Here is a 16,438-nt window from a genome sequence, read left to right on the forward strand (position 1 = left end):
AAGTCAACTCAGTGTGAATGGTTAAATAAAACACGCAGTATTTATAGAAACACTACAGCTCTTCCGCACACGCATGCGTAGTCATCGATACAGGATTTAATATCTGCAGAGAGCGACACATAAGCAGCTGAGCATGAAACTTTGCATACTGTGTTCCAACGATGAAGGACACTATGTGCGTGTGTGTGTGTTTGTGTGTGCATGTGTGTGTTTGTGTGTGAGTGTGTGGAGGGTGTGAGTGATGCGGGGTGGAGAAAAAAAAAAAGGGCGTGTGGCGTCATTAACCGGCTTGTTGCCACCTGCCAGAATCACAGATGGGTAGCGTTGGGCCATACCTGAGTATGTTTATGTGTGTCACTTGACACTGAAGGTGAAATCAATGAAAAGACTTGACAGTTGAACTTCAATCAAAGATGCGCATTTGTGCAATCTTCCCACCGTGATGGATGACATACATGCATGCACACGCACACGCACACGCACACATACACATGCACACGCACACATGCACACGCACAAACTAGTCTCCACCTTTGATTTGATTTGCTCTCATGTTCTCTCTCTCCAGTAATGCGTCACCTCCACCTGTTAGCCATCAGTGTATCAGACTTCTCTCTCTGCGGCTTTAGGTCTGCTATGACTCAGATCTGTCTTTACTATTTGGATACATAATTCATGTTTGGCAGTATAGAGCACGTGAGTACGGCCTTGCAACCATTTGTGCTGCAGTGTTCCAGTAGCACGCAGTATGGGAATTCAAAAACCAAAATCCAAAGCACTGAGTGGCCCTTGTTTCTCTGCAGTTGGCAACGTACACAATTGTCATCATGAACAACAATGCTGGAAAAAAAAGTTCCGAAGAGGAATTATTTTGAAAACCATGCACTCACCATCGACATTAGATGAAGGCACTTAATATCTAGCACTGCTGTAAAAAGGCAGAAGCGTGGCCATTTATTTTCTCCATTGCATAAAGACTAGGAAGAGGGAGGGTTGAGCAAAAGCCACCTCCATCATCTTCATCAAAGTGTCCCTAACCACATGTTGAGAGGAGAGAAATCCCGTAAACTTGCTCAAGTGGAGGTGTACGTTCAACTTAAGGCAGGGCAAAAACAGCATTAAAAAAGCTCAATGTTCCCCAGTAATCCAATCGCATCACACCAGTCCCTAAATCTTTGTCAAGGAAATGCAATTGTTATAATGCGTTTATTGAAACTTGGGCAAGGTTTTATTTAATCATGCTGCTCTCTAACAGCACTGGCGGTAGATGAGAAAAACACACAATCTTTCATCACACCATCATCCTTGGGAAATCCAATTTGTTGCTGTTCCTCTTGCCCCGGTGCGCACCACACGTGTGATTGCTACATGGTACAGCTTAGAACATGGAGTAAACTCTGTGTTAATGTGTGTTGCATGTGTTTCTTTCCCTGTTTATGTTCTATTGTGTGTCATAACGGTTTCATTTTTCTCGTGATTATCAGAGTAATTCAGTGTGTTGGTAAAGGTAGAGGTTCTCTGCTGAAGAAGAGCGAGTACATGGCTGCATGTGTGTGTGTGTGGGAACCTTGATGAAACCCTAAACTAAGAGCATAAACTCCAACCGCACATTCAAACTTATTTACCTAAAACTCATTGTGTGGCATCTGACTCCACAGGGAATCTGCTTTGATGCTTTGCAACATAAAGGATGGTTGCTTCACAGCACAACAAACGTAGAAAACTCTTTTCTTCGGACACAACATAGTGATGTTCAAAAATGATTTGCATAGCATAACACAAAATAAATCCTGAGTGGATAAAGTTTTTTTTTCCACTCTTACCATGCTTACTTACATAAGAAAGCAGAAATGACACAAAGATATTTGAAAGGAATATCAGAATTGAAGACATGCAAATCTACATCTAAATCTACACAATAACCAATATATCTAATCCCATGATCCATTCCCAGTGTAATCTTTTAACACTGAATGATCATGCTGGAATTGTGGTTCACAGCTCCCAATTGTTAAAAGAAAAAAGCATGTCAAGGTTATCCTGAAAAAGATGCAGCATTGACTGTAAAGTAGAGGTGGACGTATCACCGTGACACCCACCCCACCACGCCCACAAGTTCATGGACTGCCGTCTTGAAGACTCAAGTTTGCCATTTTGGCTGTTCCCATCTTGGCTTTTTGGCCGTTGCCGTCTTGGCTTTTTCTGACCAGAAGTGACACAAGAGGCTGCAGCTAAGTGCAACAGAGCACTGAATAAGATATTTAACTTTCATAAACTGAAAACACTTTGTGAAAGGGTTAAAGTTGTAAGACGAAAACATGGACAACTCCCAGACCGGACAGCGCCTCGGTAGCGACATGTCAATCCCAAGGCAGTCGCACCCCAATGCATCACCAGCTTTACCGTCTGTTTTACTCTAAATGGGACCACGATCTACTGAATGAGCATCATGCTGTATTGAAGACGACTGGAAACTAGAGATTGAGAGCATACACTCTTGTTTACAATGTCTACTGAGGTAATACATCAAGTCAGAAGAAAGGTCAATTTCGTATATACATATAAACTTTTTTTTTGCAATCAGAGGACTCGCTCCCTGCTGTCCTTTAGAAAGAATGCAAGATTACTGCACTTCTGCATTGGCTTTATTTTTGCAGCCCTGGAGTTTGTTGTCTGATCTGTACAAACATCTCCAAAATGATCCCTGAGCACTCACAAGCAACCTTAACACTGCTCAGCAACTTTGTATAATAGTGATTTAGTCTTTCAAAACACTTGTTGGTTGAAATGGAAGAGGTGGTCCTAGTATTACAGCGAATGAGTTATTGTGTGCTACTTTCAACAGTAATTACCGTTGTGCATTCATTTGTGTGTCTGTTTGTACTTTTTTGAATGGCCTCTGGGTTTTAACTAAACGAACCTGTGCGGTAGGCCTACTCTGAGTAGCATTTTATTAGAGTATAGGAGTTGCTGACAGCTCCCCAGGTCTGGGCCTCATGGTGCTTTGGGAGTGAAGGCCTGGCTCTCACTAATCGACGCCTCACACATTTATGTTGTGTGTATTTGTTTCTGTGTGTGTGTGTGCAGACAAGGACTGTGCCCAAGAAAGAGCACGTTTGGAGAGTGTATTTCAATGTGATAATGAAGACAAGCGCCTGATTGTGTGTTGGTTAACTTTCTGGGTCGTAAAATTCCATCAGAGTACAGAGACGCGCTGCTTGGCATCAGTATCCGCCACACCCTGGCAATGGAAAGTCTTGTGTGTACATGTGTATGTTTGTGTGCGGCTATATAAATGGATTATGAGTGCTCCTCACTCCTCCACCTGCCAACCTGGCATAATTTTCTCCCTCTCTTCTCTCATAAAATTTGCCAGATGTTACAGATTAGTCAGCATTTCACTTTGGCTCTAGTCTCAAGTCAAATGCCATCACCCCGAGCCACCCGTAGGTAACCATAAAGGCTTGAGGTTAACCAAATGGAGGAGGGCAACAAAACATAGTTGGGCATTGTTTGCAGATGGGAAACCTTATGGTTGTAAACCAGAGAGGCTCTAATCCAGCTGTGTTTTAAGCCATTACCGTGATGTAGCCTCAGAGAAAAGGAATTTCACTCCAACATTTCAGCCAATCGGGTTCTGCTCAGAGATTCACAATGTGGTTGATAATATGATGAAGGCAAACAGTGGCAGTTGGCAACTCTCTTCATCAGGGGACCAACAGCGTGTGGAGTGGGACCTGACACTGTTTGTAAGGTGTTCCCAGAATAACATAATTGACATCTGTATTGACTATGTAAAACACACAGAAGGCATCACCCTCCTCTGTAATAACCGTATAGCCTTTATCATAAATCCAGTGGATCTAATATGCTGGCTTACTAGCCATCACTGGCCTTTTCTTGGTATGGTACTAACACATGCAGTAGAAGCAGCATGAAACAATGGTATTTTATGTTTCTGTCTGTTTGTATGGAATTACATGGAATTTAAATTTAAAGTTTTTTTCTTTGGTTCTACAAAGCGCGGCACGATCACGAATACAACCACAGTTGGAGAAAACATGTGCATTTTATCTGACAGTAAGCTATTCCAAAATAGGGATTTGTATGGAAGATATGGTATTGTCTTGTACCTTTACACTTCCTAAATCTGCATGATGCACATGTTGCTTGAAAAGTCATATCACCCAACTGTGGGCCAACGGATCCTGTATGGAAAAAAACAACAACACGGGTACGCAAACTCACCCAAAAGAGAATCAACCGAGTCTTCGACCTTATTAATCCCCAACCCAAACATCACCACAGGCATACACATACACAGAGCCACACCATGCCAATGTATTGATGTTTTGTAGTGTTTGTAGTGTATAAGGTCTGTGTGCGTGTGTGTGTGTGTGTGTTTGAGTGGCTGAGGTTAGATTGCAAAACAGGTTCAGGTCAAAGAGAGTGTGTGATGTTCAGTGTATAAAGTGTGCATGTTTGAACAGCTCCAATGATGTTACATGCGTGTTTGTGTATGAGTTGCAGTATGTGTGTGTGTGTGTGTGTGTGTGTGTGTGTGTGTGTGTGTGTGTGCAGCATTAAGGTGCTTCAGATGTTCTGGAAGCTCAGGGCCTCTGGCTTCAGCCAGCTGGAGTTCTCCAAATTAGCCCAGCGCTTCATTATGCGGCTCCTGTCTCCTCCTCTTCCCTCACCCCCGCCCCACCTCCCTCAACTGTCCCTTCTTCCACATTCTCACCTCCCTCCTCTTCCTCACCCCCTACCCCAACAGCTATCCTTATCCTCATCGCTCTGCTGCCCCAGTCTCCTTTCTCATCATCTCATCTTTAACCAGCCTTTTTCCATTCTTACTTTTATCTAGCTCCCCTCATTTAAGATGTAACCTCTCCAATTCAGCCGTGTCTGTGATCTCTACAAAAATCCTGCTCCTGAGCAATCTCAAGTTAAAACTTAAATTAAAAGAAAATTATTGAAAGTGGTGATCAGATAATGATCGACTAAACGTAAAAATGTTCTATCCAACCTCACAATAGTTGTCAATTAGCACCTGCTCTCCCTTCTCTTCACCCTTCTCCTCGACTCTTCCCCGCTTGTCCCCCTACCCTTTCCTCCCCCGTGCTTCTCCCTCTCCTCCTCCCCCTGCCCTCCCTCATCTCCCACACCTCCCTCTCCTCTCTGACTCCCCTCCGCTTTAGATATTTAGCTCCAGGTGAAACAGCAAGCCGACCCTTATGTTGCTTCTGTCTGTGAAGCTTTTGTCCTCTTCCTCGTAATTGCACCAAGGCTCAATGCAGAGAGCGTGTGCGGCTGTCTGTGTGTGTGTGTGTGTGTGTGTGTGTGTGTGTGTGTGTGTACTGTATGTGTGTGTGTCAGAGAGAGAGACCAAAAAAGAGAGGAGGAGAGGGTCCGGGGTGGTTGGGGGGCGTTGGATTATTTGTGTATGTGTGTGTGTGTGTGTGTGTGTGTATGCGCTTGTGTTTGTGTGAGTCCGCCTCCTTTGCTTTTCATCTGTTGCCTATGGTGCAATCCACAACCCCACTCCCAACCGGCTGCCCACACACACACACACACACACACACACACACACACACACACACACACACACACACAAACACACATAGCCCTGCAGTGAGGTTGTTAGCAGGTGTGTTTAGTTTATGTTAGCATTAGCCATGTTAGCCTAGCCGCCATGCCCCCCAGTGAGTCTCTGTCTCAATGGAAGGCAGGGATTTTGTTTCATTTGAGGGCTGAAGGGAGGGCCTTGTTGCGCACGCATACACACATACACACACACACACACACACACACACACACACACACACACACACACACACCTAAACACACACATTGGGGGGCCTGAGGGAGGGCCAGTAACTGAGCCACCAGCCAAGGGAGCTGGACCAATTACATTGTTAGGATAAATGTAGCGTCGGCTATGCATGGATTGTGGTACTTAACAGCCGGCGCGAAAAAGAAAAACCCTCCCTTCCTCCCTTCACTCGCCTTGTCTTTTCTGCAGTTCTTCTGGGCGTTTTTAAATGGAGGGGAATTTAAAAACAGATTTATGGGTCAGTTAAATATAGTAGGCAAAACTGATTCCCTAACCAACCACCCCTCCTCCGTAACTCCCTCCATCCATCCCTCCATTGTACCACCACCACTACCTTCCATCCCCCCCAGTTTTTGTCTCCTTTTCCCTCCCTTTGGTCTTTTATAAAATGATATATGTCTTAAAAAGGATGGAAAAGTTCCCCCAGTGGAACGCTCAAACACAAATTGACAATCCAGGCCTTGTGGTTTAATAGGCACCCTGTATCTCTCTCTCTATATCAGCTTCCCCTCCCTTTCTTTCTTTCTATCTCCGTCTCCCTCCCACCTTCCTCTCTCCTGTCTCTTTTCTCCTGACCAACAAGGACTTATTAAATGAAGCCTTAACTAAATCTGAGTTAATGAATTATTCTAACACCTACGATGTGATTATTGTAATTAATGGGCCACCGACGTACCTACCTTCACACCAGGTTTCCTAAATGAACATCTTGCACAGGCCTAATGTCTTTCTTTTTGACACAGATTTAAAGCTTCCTCTGTCTGCCTTTCCTCCTCTTCAACTTACAACCCCAAATGCATTGTGGGATAGAAATCTGGGTCTGATATTCATTTTTCTCCTAAGAAAAATACCCATGAGTATTTATATTATGGTTTTAATAAAACCGAGAGCACTTCAATTTGTGAATAAAGGATTAGCATGATCTCAGTGGGTAACTTTTGTTTCGGTGCAGGTTTCTGTGGGGACGCTGCCCTCACATGATTTGCTTTCCATTTTGTCAAAAGGCTTAAGTCCATGCGATGGTATCGGGGAATGTTTGCATTTGGATGACAAGCATCATTTGGCATTCCAAAATGTTTGTTTTAGGGGCAAACACAATCCTTCCTCTGGAGCATTGCTATTTTGGATATTTCGTTGCTGCTTTTCCTTTAAAAATCGTCCGGAGGAGGGGGCGGAGGGGGTTCACTAAAAATGTGTTTACCTCACCATACTGAGAGTTGTAAATGCAACGGTTAGCAGGTTTTCAGCGGCGTGCATGGAGGTGCGAATCTCCCTCCTCACCACACGCTAGCCTCCAGCGCCAACACACAGACATGCACACATACTTGTTTCACACACACATACACACACACCTACACACACACACACACACACACACACACACACACACACAAGTACACGCGCTGCCTGCTGCTGCCTTCTGCTAATCCACAGCACCAGCGCAATCCACTTTCAGGGCTGCGCTGCTGCGACCGCGCCAAACAGGCCACAAGTTTGGTTCCTTCTCCAAGACACACAGTTCCAGGCCATGTTTGAGATTCTGCTTCAGTAGCATACACACAGGCCAGCAGTGTTCAAAGTTCTGGTAGTATAAAAGCAGATAATTTGACAAAAAAAAAACAACCTTCCTGGTGTCGGCGCTGGTTCACGAACCCCGGCCAAGCCTTTCATCCCGAAGCCAATGTGTATGGGGCAAACATTCAGTGCGCTTTGATTTTATAACCACTTAAGAAGATTCAGTCATGCTTAATCCAGTTTCTCAGCCGAATTTCCCTCCAAGCTGGTAATTATGGCTGAATAAAGTGTATATTTGAAGTGCTGCTGTTGTTGCTGTTGTTATATAGCTCTGGTGTAGTACCCCGCTTGTTAACCCGCAGGTAAATTGAGGAAGTTATCACCCAACCTGATGAAGTGGATTAAGAGCCCGCACTTTAGGTACATTTCTGCTAATAAGTTTCTCAGTTCTATGAAGAAATCAATATAATATTGTTATAGTTCTGCACATACTTTTTTTACTCATAGAGATAGGGAATGACCAGTGTCACTTTACCTTTGCGTCAATTTATGAACATCTGCGTTTCTCCTTTTACCTGGCGGCTGGTCACAACTCATTTTCAAAAGCTGGAGAAGAAGCCGTAAGCCGCTCACTGTGACATTTGAAGTTTTGTTGTGCATTCTCACTGTTCTCGCCTAGCGTCTGCAACACATTTCATCATCACTAGCATAGTCACTCGTCTCAGTTAGTCCCCGCTGTGGTATGACAAAGACGACGATGTACAAGCAACCGAACACGTCAAAAAGTTTGCAAACTACATTTTATAACCATTCAATAATCAAACATGCTTGTGTGTTCATGAATGCACTAGTCCAGTGCCTTCATGGGCGTCAGAGCTTCGATCACTTCGTCTGCAGACGTTATGCCTCACTCAGGTATATTTCCTTGTCAGCCCGTTTTCCTGTGTTTCAACAGGTGCATGTTGAAGTTAGTGTGTTTTAATTTCGAGAGATCCCTGCCACTATTTCTATTTATTTATTTTACCCAGATTTGTTTAACAGTCCAGTTTCTCAAAGCCTGTGATATCAAAATGACTGGATATACCAAAAGGATACATCATTTCTTTAGCTGTATCAGCTTAATTTCAAGATTAATTTTGATGCTGCTTCTGTTTGCACAGTCTTTGTCAATGGTTGAATTCTAATACAACATTTTGTCCTATGTTGCAAAGTAGTAACATATTTTTTTTTTTTTACTTTTTTTTTTTTATACATCAGATCTGCCAAAACCAGCAGCACTGCATCTCCCAGGTATGCTCATTGTGTGGAGATGTGAGGGGTACAGGGCTGACCCATGTGGACCCTCGACTGGTCTGTGTGCTCTGAGCCTGCAGCAAAAAGGCAACCCGGCACTGATGAGAATCCCTATAATTGGCCCGAAACCTGCACACATGGCCTCAAGCTCCTCCACTCTACATTGCCAATGAGAGCGGAGGATACAGATGGAGAAAGTAAAGCAGAGAAAGAGAGCTGACCTGACTGAAGATGCAGCTGCATATTGGTCTCTGTGAAAGGATGCGGTTTGGGTTTACCAAATTCTAGGTAATGACGCTGCTCACCTCACTATAATAATAACACACTGAGTTTTTTTTTCTTTTTTCTTATGCAGTCAATCAGCTACTTAGCAGGCCTTGAAAACTCTTCCAAGAGACACGAACATTGTTTCTCTCACTTTCTTTCTCTTTCATTTCTTTTCCGGTTTCTGTTGTTGTTGTTTTTTACAGTATATCCTATCTCTTCAGCAGAATTTCTCTTATCCATCTTGATGCATGCATTGCTTCATCCCCTCATTTTCACTGTCAGTGCATGTGTGTGTATGTCTGTGTGCAATAGTGCACCACTACACGTGGGCCTGCTATCTCCCAGCCACACTTCTGGGGCTGGCAGTGGGACAGAACATCCTGAGGGCCCTAACTTTCCCCGGCTCCCCAACCCCTCCCTCGTCTCTCTCTTTCTCCGTCTGTTAGCCGTCCAAGAATATGCCAGTCAGGTCCTGGGCAATCTGCATGCTGCCCTCCTGCCATCTTCCACCTACTCTCTCATCCTCTCTCTTACTCCCTCTCCTCTGTACACCCATTCCCATTCCCACTTTCACTTTTCCTTTCTCTCTTTTCCTCACCTTCTCTTTGCATCTCTCTGTCCCACATTTTCCCTCCGCCTACCCTCCATGCTCCTCTCCTCTCTGGCCTTTGGCAGCCACCGTCAACCCGTTGCATGAAGCGGTGTCTGTTCGTAGCTCAGTACCGTATGTGTGGCGACGCCCTCTGGACACGCTGGCACGCTCGCTGACAGCTTGATTTGGACCCAGTGTAGCAGAGAGTAGCAGGCTAGTATTAGAAAGCTTGTAAATCTACATATCAGTGCAATATTAATAATATTTGATGTGTTTATTTTGATGAGTTCAAAGTGAACGTGATATATCAAACGATATCCAGTAGTTTGGTGATAAAATGATGTCACATTCTTGTTTATATGTTTTGTTTTCAACTACAGTTAAAGTAAAACAACACTCCAAGGATTTTTTTAAAAGAGGATTATTATATATTTTATTATTTTATAAAAGAAAAATTGTACTGGTCAAAGAGAATTTAGTTTGCTGTCTATTCTCAGGCTGTCATTTAAATTTCCAGATTTGAATAATTTGTCATTCACATTCAGCTACATGTGCTGAAGGCAGCATTAGGCGTATTCCAGTACCTTGACTGCTACAGAACAAAACTACCATATAAAATCTAAATGTGATCTGTAAACCTAACACTATCACTGCTCCACTGAAGCCTGATGTTGCTGCATCTGGCTTGCACCTGTTGCTACGGGACACAACATAAACTAGCATACAATTAAGAACATTACCCAAAAGTGATTTGATTAACTTACAGTTTTAGGATCCTGCAGGTCTTCTTAAGTTGGCTTTTCAAACAATTCAGTGTCTTCTTATCATTGCAGAATGGATTGAAACGTTTTTCAAATGCTGTTTCATGTAAGACTGATCAGAGTTTCAGAATGTTTAAATTCCAATGTTAACCTTTCATAATGTCATAACTGTTTAATTTGAATCACTTATCATGGGTAGGGCTGTGTACAGGTTTTCAGAGGACATCTCTCCACTACATTTAGGCAGCAGCTTCCATACAGATAGATCCCTGCTGCTCTTTTGCAAAATAGTGACAGAGAAAGTGCTTTGCTTTGTTTTGTTTGTATTTAGGGTTATTTTCCAAGTGTAATCTGTAACCTATGCAGTACGCACAGAAACTAGAGGCCATTGTCAGTGGGTGGGATGAAAGAGTGGACAGCCCGATGGGCAAATGGCCTGTTGTTATTGAATGTTATTGATTGGCCATGTAATTCCACTGTATAAGGATTGATGTGACTTCACTGTAGGCCACATCTGCATTGTAACAAATGGGAGGAAACACAACAGCTACTGTAGCAGGACCTCCTTCGAAAAAAGGGACTGATTAATGCAGACTCCTCCAGGGGCAAGGATGGAGGGATGGATGGATGCTAAAGAGGAGAGCCTGGCAGCTAGCTCCTAATGCTACAGGGAGAGTGACGAGAGGGAGGGAGGAGAAGGAGAGAGAACGTCCGGGGGCAGGCATGCAGGAGCGAATACACACACACACACACACACACACACACATACACACACACACACACACACACACACACACACACACGTGGGGAGGATTTTGACTCTTTAATCTTGCCCTGTGTTGCTTTGATAAGGAAAGAAATCCCCCCTTGCAACGAAGATAGAGCTGTTCTCCTTTTGTCTAAAAGTTATGGGCATATTTATGCATGAGCTGTTTATTTGTGTCAGGCTTACAAATTAATTTCTCAGAGTCCTCCAAAAAATAAAGTGCGCGCCCAAGTTAAATGTGACTTTGCAGAGTTTTGAGACAAAGCGAGTCAGTGCGGATGTGTATCGATTGCATCCGCCAGCAAAGAATAGCTCCCTTGGCTGCAGCCATGAGTATTTACGTATACAAACCCACGCACATTCACAGATTGACATTCCTTTGAGTCTTTCAATCAAGTTTCCCAAGAGCAAATGCACGCCAAACCTGCAGAAGGTCACTGGATGTCAAAGTGCACCATAGCTCTCATTCTTCCTCCCTCTCAGTTTTCGATCCAAAATCAAATATGCACATGCAAAGATTGGGACCAGCAGCTTTGACAAAATGACTGTTCACATGAAGAAAAAACTCACTACTGAATACTATTCTTGTCACAGCATCCTGTCCTCAAGTCTAGCTTCACTAACCGAGCCCCTTACAGTAACACTTGAGTGTTTTTACTGTTGACCCATCAACATAAAGCACCTGTTCCTTTCGGCAGGCCTTCACTAAAACCCACAAATCAAAATGCTCCCTTCATGACGCACAAACACACACACACACACACACACACACACACACACACACACACACACACACACACACACACACACACGCAGGTATACTCTTGCACAAATATTATGTCGCTGTCAGAGGTGCGGAGCTCTGTTTGGAAGCTGCTTCCCGGCTTTGAAGTCTCTGACCTTTTGGTCTGGCTCGTCACACGCCGATGCAGAACCGGACTGTCAAGTTGCCACTGCCTTCTGCCACATTCCGCAGTGACTGCAGCCGGGAAGCTATTTTCTGTATTATTTCTGTGTCACTGGCATAGACAGGCCTCCTCAGAACAGAGCCATGCACTGGAGCGTGCGTGTGCCCTCTTACATAAAGACGCACAAAATAGCCTTTCAATGCAGATGGATGGAAATGAACAGGTGAGAAAGAAGGTAAGAAAAACAAAAACTGAGATGGGGAAACTGAATGAAAAACATATTTTTGTTATGCTTGTAGCAAGATACTGAACTCCTAAATGTGTCGTGCCATGATAGATAGTGGCCTAGATAAGTATTTATACAGGACATAACCTGTATGCAATTCTGGGTGATCTTAAAATAGAACTGAAAACCTGTAATAACCATAGTTTGTACTGTTCTTACTTGCTTTCTGAACAGCAGTGGCTGGGAAAACAATGTATTTTGTGTAAACCTGCATATTGCTAATACTTTTACTGTACAGTAAACACACACACACACACACACACACACACACACACACACACACACACACACACACACACACACACACTTTTAACTATAAAAACACATCCCTGCTGCATAAGTATGTGGGAGTGTATGTGTGAGGGAGACCTTCAGACATCTGTTTATGAGTGAGTGCTGGCATTTCATGTCTCTTTGGTCCACTTTTTTTCTCTCCCTCTTCTAGACAGTTACTCATGCACTTAATTTATGGAACACCTGCAGAGAGTGTGTGTGTGTGTGTGTGTGTGTGTGTGTGTGTGTGTGTGTGGTTGTGTGTGATCATATCTGTGGCTCTAACTGTGTGGTAACTCTCAGGCTCACAGTGGAACTGTTGATGAAGGAATGCTGCTCTCTGACTCACCTGATGATTTGTCTCCTATTTTGTGAACAGCGCGGCGGGGAGATCCCACACAATAGGAAGGCGATGAGCAACACACAACAACAGCGTTTTGTCAGTTCAGGGGTTGAAATTCAAAGATGGAAATTGTCCCCTGAATAATATACGATATCAGCTAGTGTGCTGCCAGAACAAAACACAACATAGTGGCTTCGTAAAAAGTGAAGAAAAAAAAAGTACATGATCCCATTACACACAATACCGATGAGTTACTACATGTGTGAAACGAACAGAAGCCGATCAAACATATATGTGAAACAACACACCCACTCTCACTAACCCACACACAGTCCATCACAGTCCCGAAAAAGAACTCCTCATGAGACTTGCTGGAGGACGACGTAGTTGCGCTCTAAAGCAGTATAATCATATAATCAATGAATAAAGAGTTCAGTCCGCTGCCCTTTCTTAAGACGGACGGGCAATGGGAGAGAGCTGGGTGGGTGGTATTTAAAGTTCACATGTGTAAAAGCTTTTGTGCGCGGCCCTGGATGGATGGATGGTAGCGCTCATTTACATTTCTGCTTCTTTACACTCGTGTCTGTCTTCTGAAGCGTGGTCTCTCCCGCGTGCTGCCATCTCTCTCTCTCTCTCTCTCTCTCTCTCTCTCTCTCTCACACACACACACACCTACACACACACCTACACACGCACACTTGCATTTTGTCTGTCTCTCTGCATCTGTCTTGCTCTCTCTCAACTGTCAGATGTGTAAATACAAGCCATGCTTCCAGTAAAGCCTTTAGGCTAGCTAGAGTACACCCTAATTATGTGGAGTATTATTTAGAGGACACAGTTGTTAGAACGGTTACTGTTACTTGGCTGAGGTAAGTCAGACAGATCTCCACAGGGACAACGTTTTCGATGTGCGTGGAAGTTAAGGACAGTTGATTACTTTTGTTTCAATTGACATTTCAAGTTTCAACCTATGGTAGTCCTGGGAAATTAACCTTCCAACTTCAGATCAGACTTGAGGTCAAAAAACAGATGTGCCCTTTTAGACATAATAAAAACTAAAAACTAAAACTGACCATTATAAACTAATGCTTACTCTGTATGAGCACTATCATCATAATCAGCTATGATATCAGACATGACCTCTCTATATAGTCAGCTTCTAGAAAGAGTGGAGTGATGGAAATTCTATTTATTTGGCCCAATACAAAAATTGGCCTCAAAGTGCTTTACGATCTGTACAACACACAACACTGAGTTAGACCATGTCGTGTCCAAGTGGAGCACAAGGCTGAAGATCACTCTCAATACCGGTTTCACTACTTGGTGAACATCTGCAGAGAGAAGTTACTGACTATGGTGATAGGTGTTCACTATAATTATCCAACCTCAGCTAAGGCAATGTGTAAAGATAGCATCATGGAATCCCTATAACATTCCTTGTGGGGAGTAACAAATGCCTGGTATCTTGAGTCATGATAGACCAGAGTCAGTGTTGTTATTGCTGAGTTAAAATGCTGCAGAGCAACGGGTACAAGTACAAATAATAGTATCATATTTCATGTTTTGTGTAATTAAAATTTTAGGTTACATTCTTAGAAAAATAGAATGTAGGAAAAAAATCCATCACAGTTTGTCTGACTGTGTTTTGCTATTATGTCTGCCTGCCGTCTGCAGAAATCAAACCATATGTTTGTGATCAGCAACAACACATGGCACGAGCGTGGGATCCTGGGGAAGAAAGGAGACGGACGGGGCCCATACATCCTGGGTCGGGAAGGAAAAGGAAAAAGGATAAAGACGACAAAACAGATCCCATCTTTATTAGCAGGACTCGGACCGCAGGCTTATGTGTCCTTCTGGGCTCAGGTCAGAGCTTATTAAAGAAATAGAGAACGCTCTCCACCCCCTCTGTCTCACGAGGCGGCGAGAACATTAAAGTACCTGAAAGGGATCAGCGTTAAAAATGGCTTTCGGGTGGTGACAGTCGGGAGTAGCGGCAGCGCTGCTACTCCAGGCCCCCGCAGCCATGTGACAGTGATGTGATCTAGTTTAAACAACAGCTGTTTATGATTCCAGGGGAAATTAGGAGCAAGATTCCCCTTGAGATGACAGCGACTCACTACTCTAGTTATCTAAATGAGGTGTCTCGACGTCTCAGGCACGCTCACCTTGTAAAGACACACTGCCTTCGTCTCAATTGTCTCTGATGCCGTTACGTCACTCCATCTCTCAGACTCCCCTTTCTCTTTCTCTCCCTGGTGGATCTGAACGCAGACTGTCCAAACTTATTCTCTTTCTTGCTCGTTTGCTTCCTTCCACCTCACTCCTCTCTTTTATCCTATCTCATGTCCCAGTGTCCCTTCAGGTTGCATGTTGTCATGCATTGGGTGCATAAAGACACCCTCCTGCCAAGCCTCGGTGCTGTATTGAAATGATTAGCGAGACATTTTTTTTATGACGCTTGCCTGCTTTCTAGGCATGTGAATACTTGCACAGGACTTATACCACGCTCCTCTTCATCCCCCAGCCTTACCCTCCAGCTATCCCTGCCCCGTCCCATAAAAATGATGCAATAGAGCTAAATTAAAGAGGCTGAGATAATCTGTAAATCTAGCAGTATTGTGCCCCCTATAAATTCCTTTAGATTGCTAAATACATTTAACGCAGGTCTGCTGTTTTGTCACATTTAACCCTTGTGAAACTCTTTTTATAGCAGGAGGCTAGCTATGTATTAATGTAGATCTGACGACCAGGACTTATTCAAATGTACAGATGTGAACACCGGGATTAAATATCTACTGCAAAACACAAATACTAGCAATATACAGTGCTAGTAATATACAAATATGCACAGTGCAGTCCCTTGTATCTATTGGATATCATAGGCTATCAGCCTTGGAGGAAAAAAAAAAGTGAATTGTCAATGCTAGTCAAATATTAGCTGCAAGATACAAGTTTTCAGTTATGTACCAATTCCTCTCTTTGTTTTGGTAAAAGCATAAAATCTGAATCATGAATAATCTCACTATTTTCCTTAAAGGGCACCACTGTTTATGCTCTCAGTGCTAATAACAGCCATAGCCATTGGAATCACATATGGATTCGTAAACTGACTGATATTTGTAACAATATATTCTTATATATATTGTTCAGGGAAGCCAACAAAACACAAAAAAAACCCTTGGAATCCAAATTTGACTGGCATTAACCTTTCTCTCTCACTGCTCCAGTGTTTTTGGGAAACCAGCATGAAACCCTAGAGAGGTCCCAGCCTCCCACTTCTGCCTCACATGTCTTTTACCAGGTCATAGTGTTGCTGTTCCGTGTTAAGTACTTGTACCAGCCGACACATGGGTGCGTTTAATTAAAGTTATATAGCCACCATAAATGGGGTTGCCATTATGGATAAGGAACCTTTATGGGAACTTAAAAAATTAAGCAGTTTCTTTGAAGTGGGAACCACATCATGGCTAGGAATAGTAAAAGTTGTGGTGTAAGACACATTCAAATGATATTTACTTTTTTTTCCCATAAAACACCTGGGTTTGATGTCAAACTTTATTGTCCTAGTAGAAGTATTAATTGGTTATTTTAAAAAGAT

The 16,438-nt window shown here is 43.3% G+C and overlaps 1 protein-coding gene across 1 annotated transcript in view; it reads right to left on the reverse strand.

Moving 5' to 3' along the window:
- LOC137871445 (uncharacterized) overlaps positions 1–14,865 on the reverse strand; it is a 124,160-nt gene extending 109,295 nt beyond the window's left edge. Inside the window, exon 1 of the mRNA XM_068709244.1 lies at positions 14,779–14,865. Within this exon, the coding sequence (XP_068565345.1) occupies positions 14,779–14,865 (87 nt within the window). The remainder of the gene's footprint in view (positions 1–14,778) is intronic.
- Between the last annotated feature and the right edge of the window lie 1,573 nt (positions 14,866–16,438).

This window comes from Cebidichthys violaceus, unplaced genomic scaffold (assembly GCF_023349555.1).
Source record: "Cebidichthys violaceus isolate CVI_PGR_0920_01 unplaced genomic scaffold, fCebVio1.0.p SCAF_140, whole genome shotgun sequence".
NCBI classification, from domain to species: domain Eukaryota; kingdom Metazoa; phylum Chordata; class Actinopteri; order Perciformes; family Stichaeidae; genus Cebidichthys; species Cebidichthys violaceus.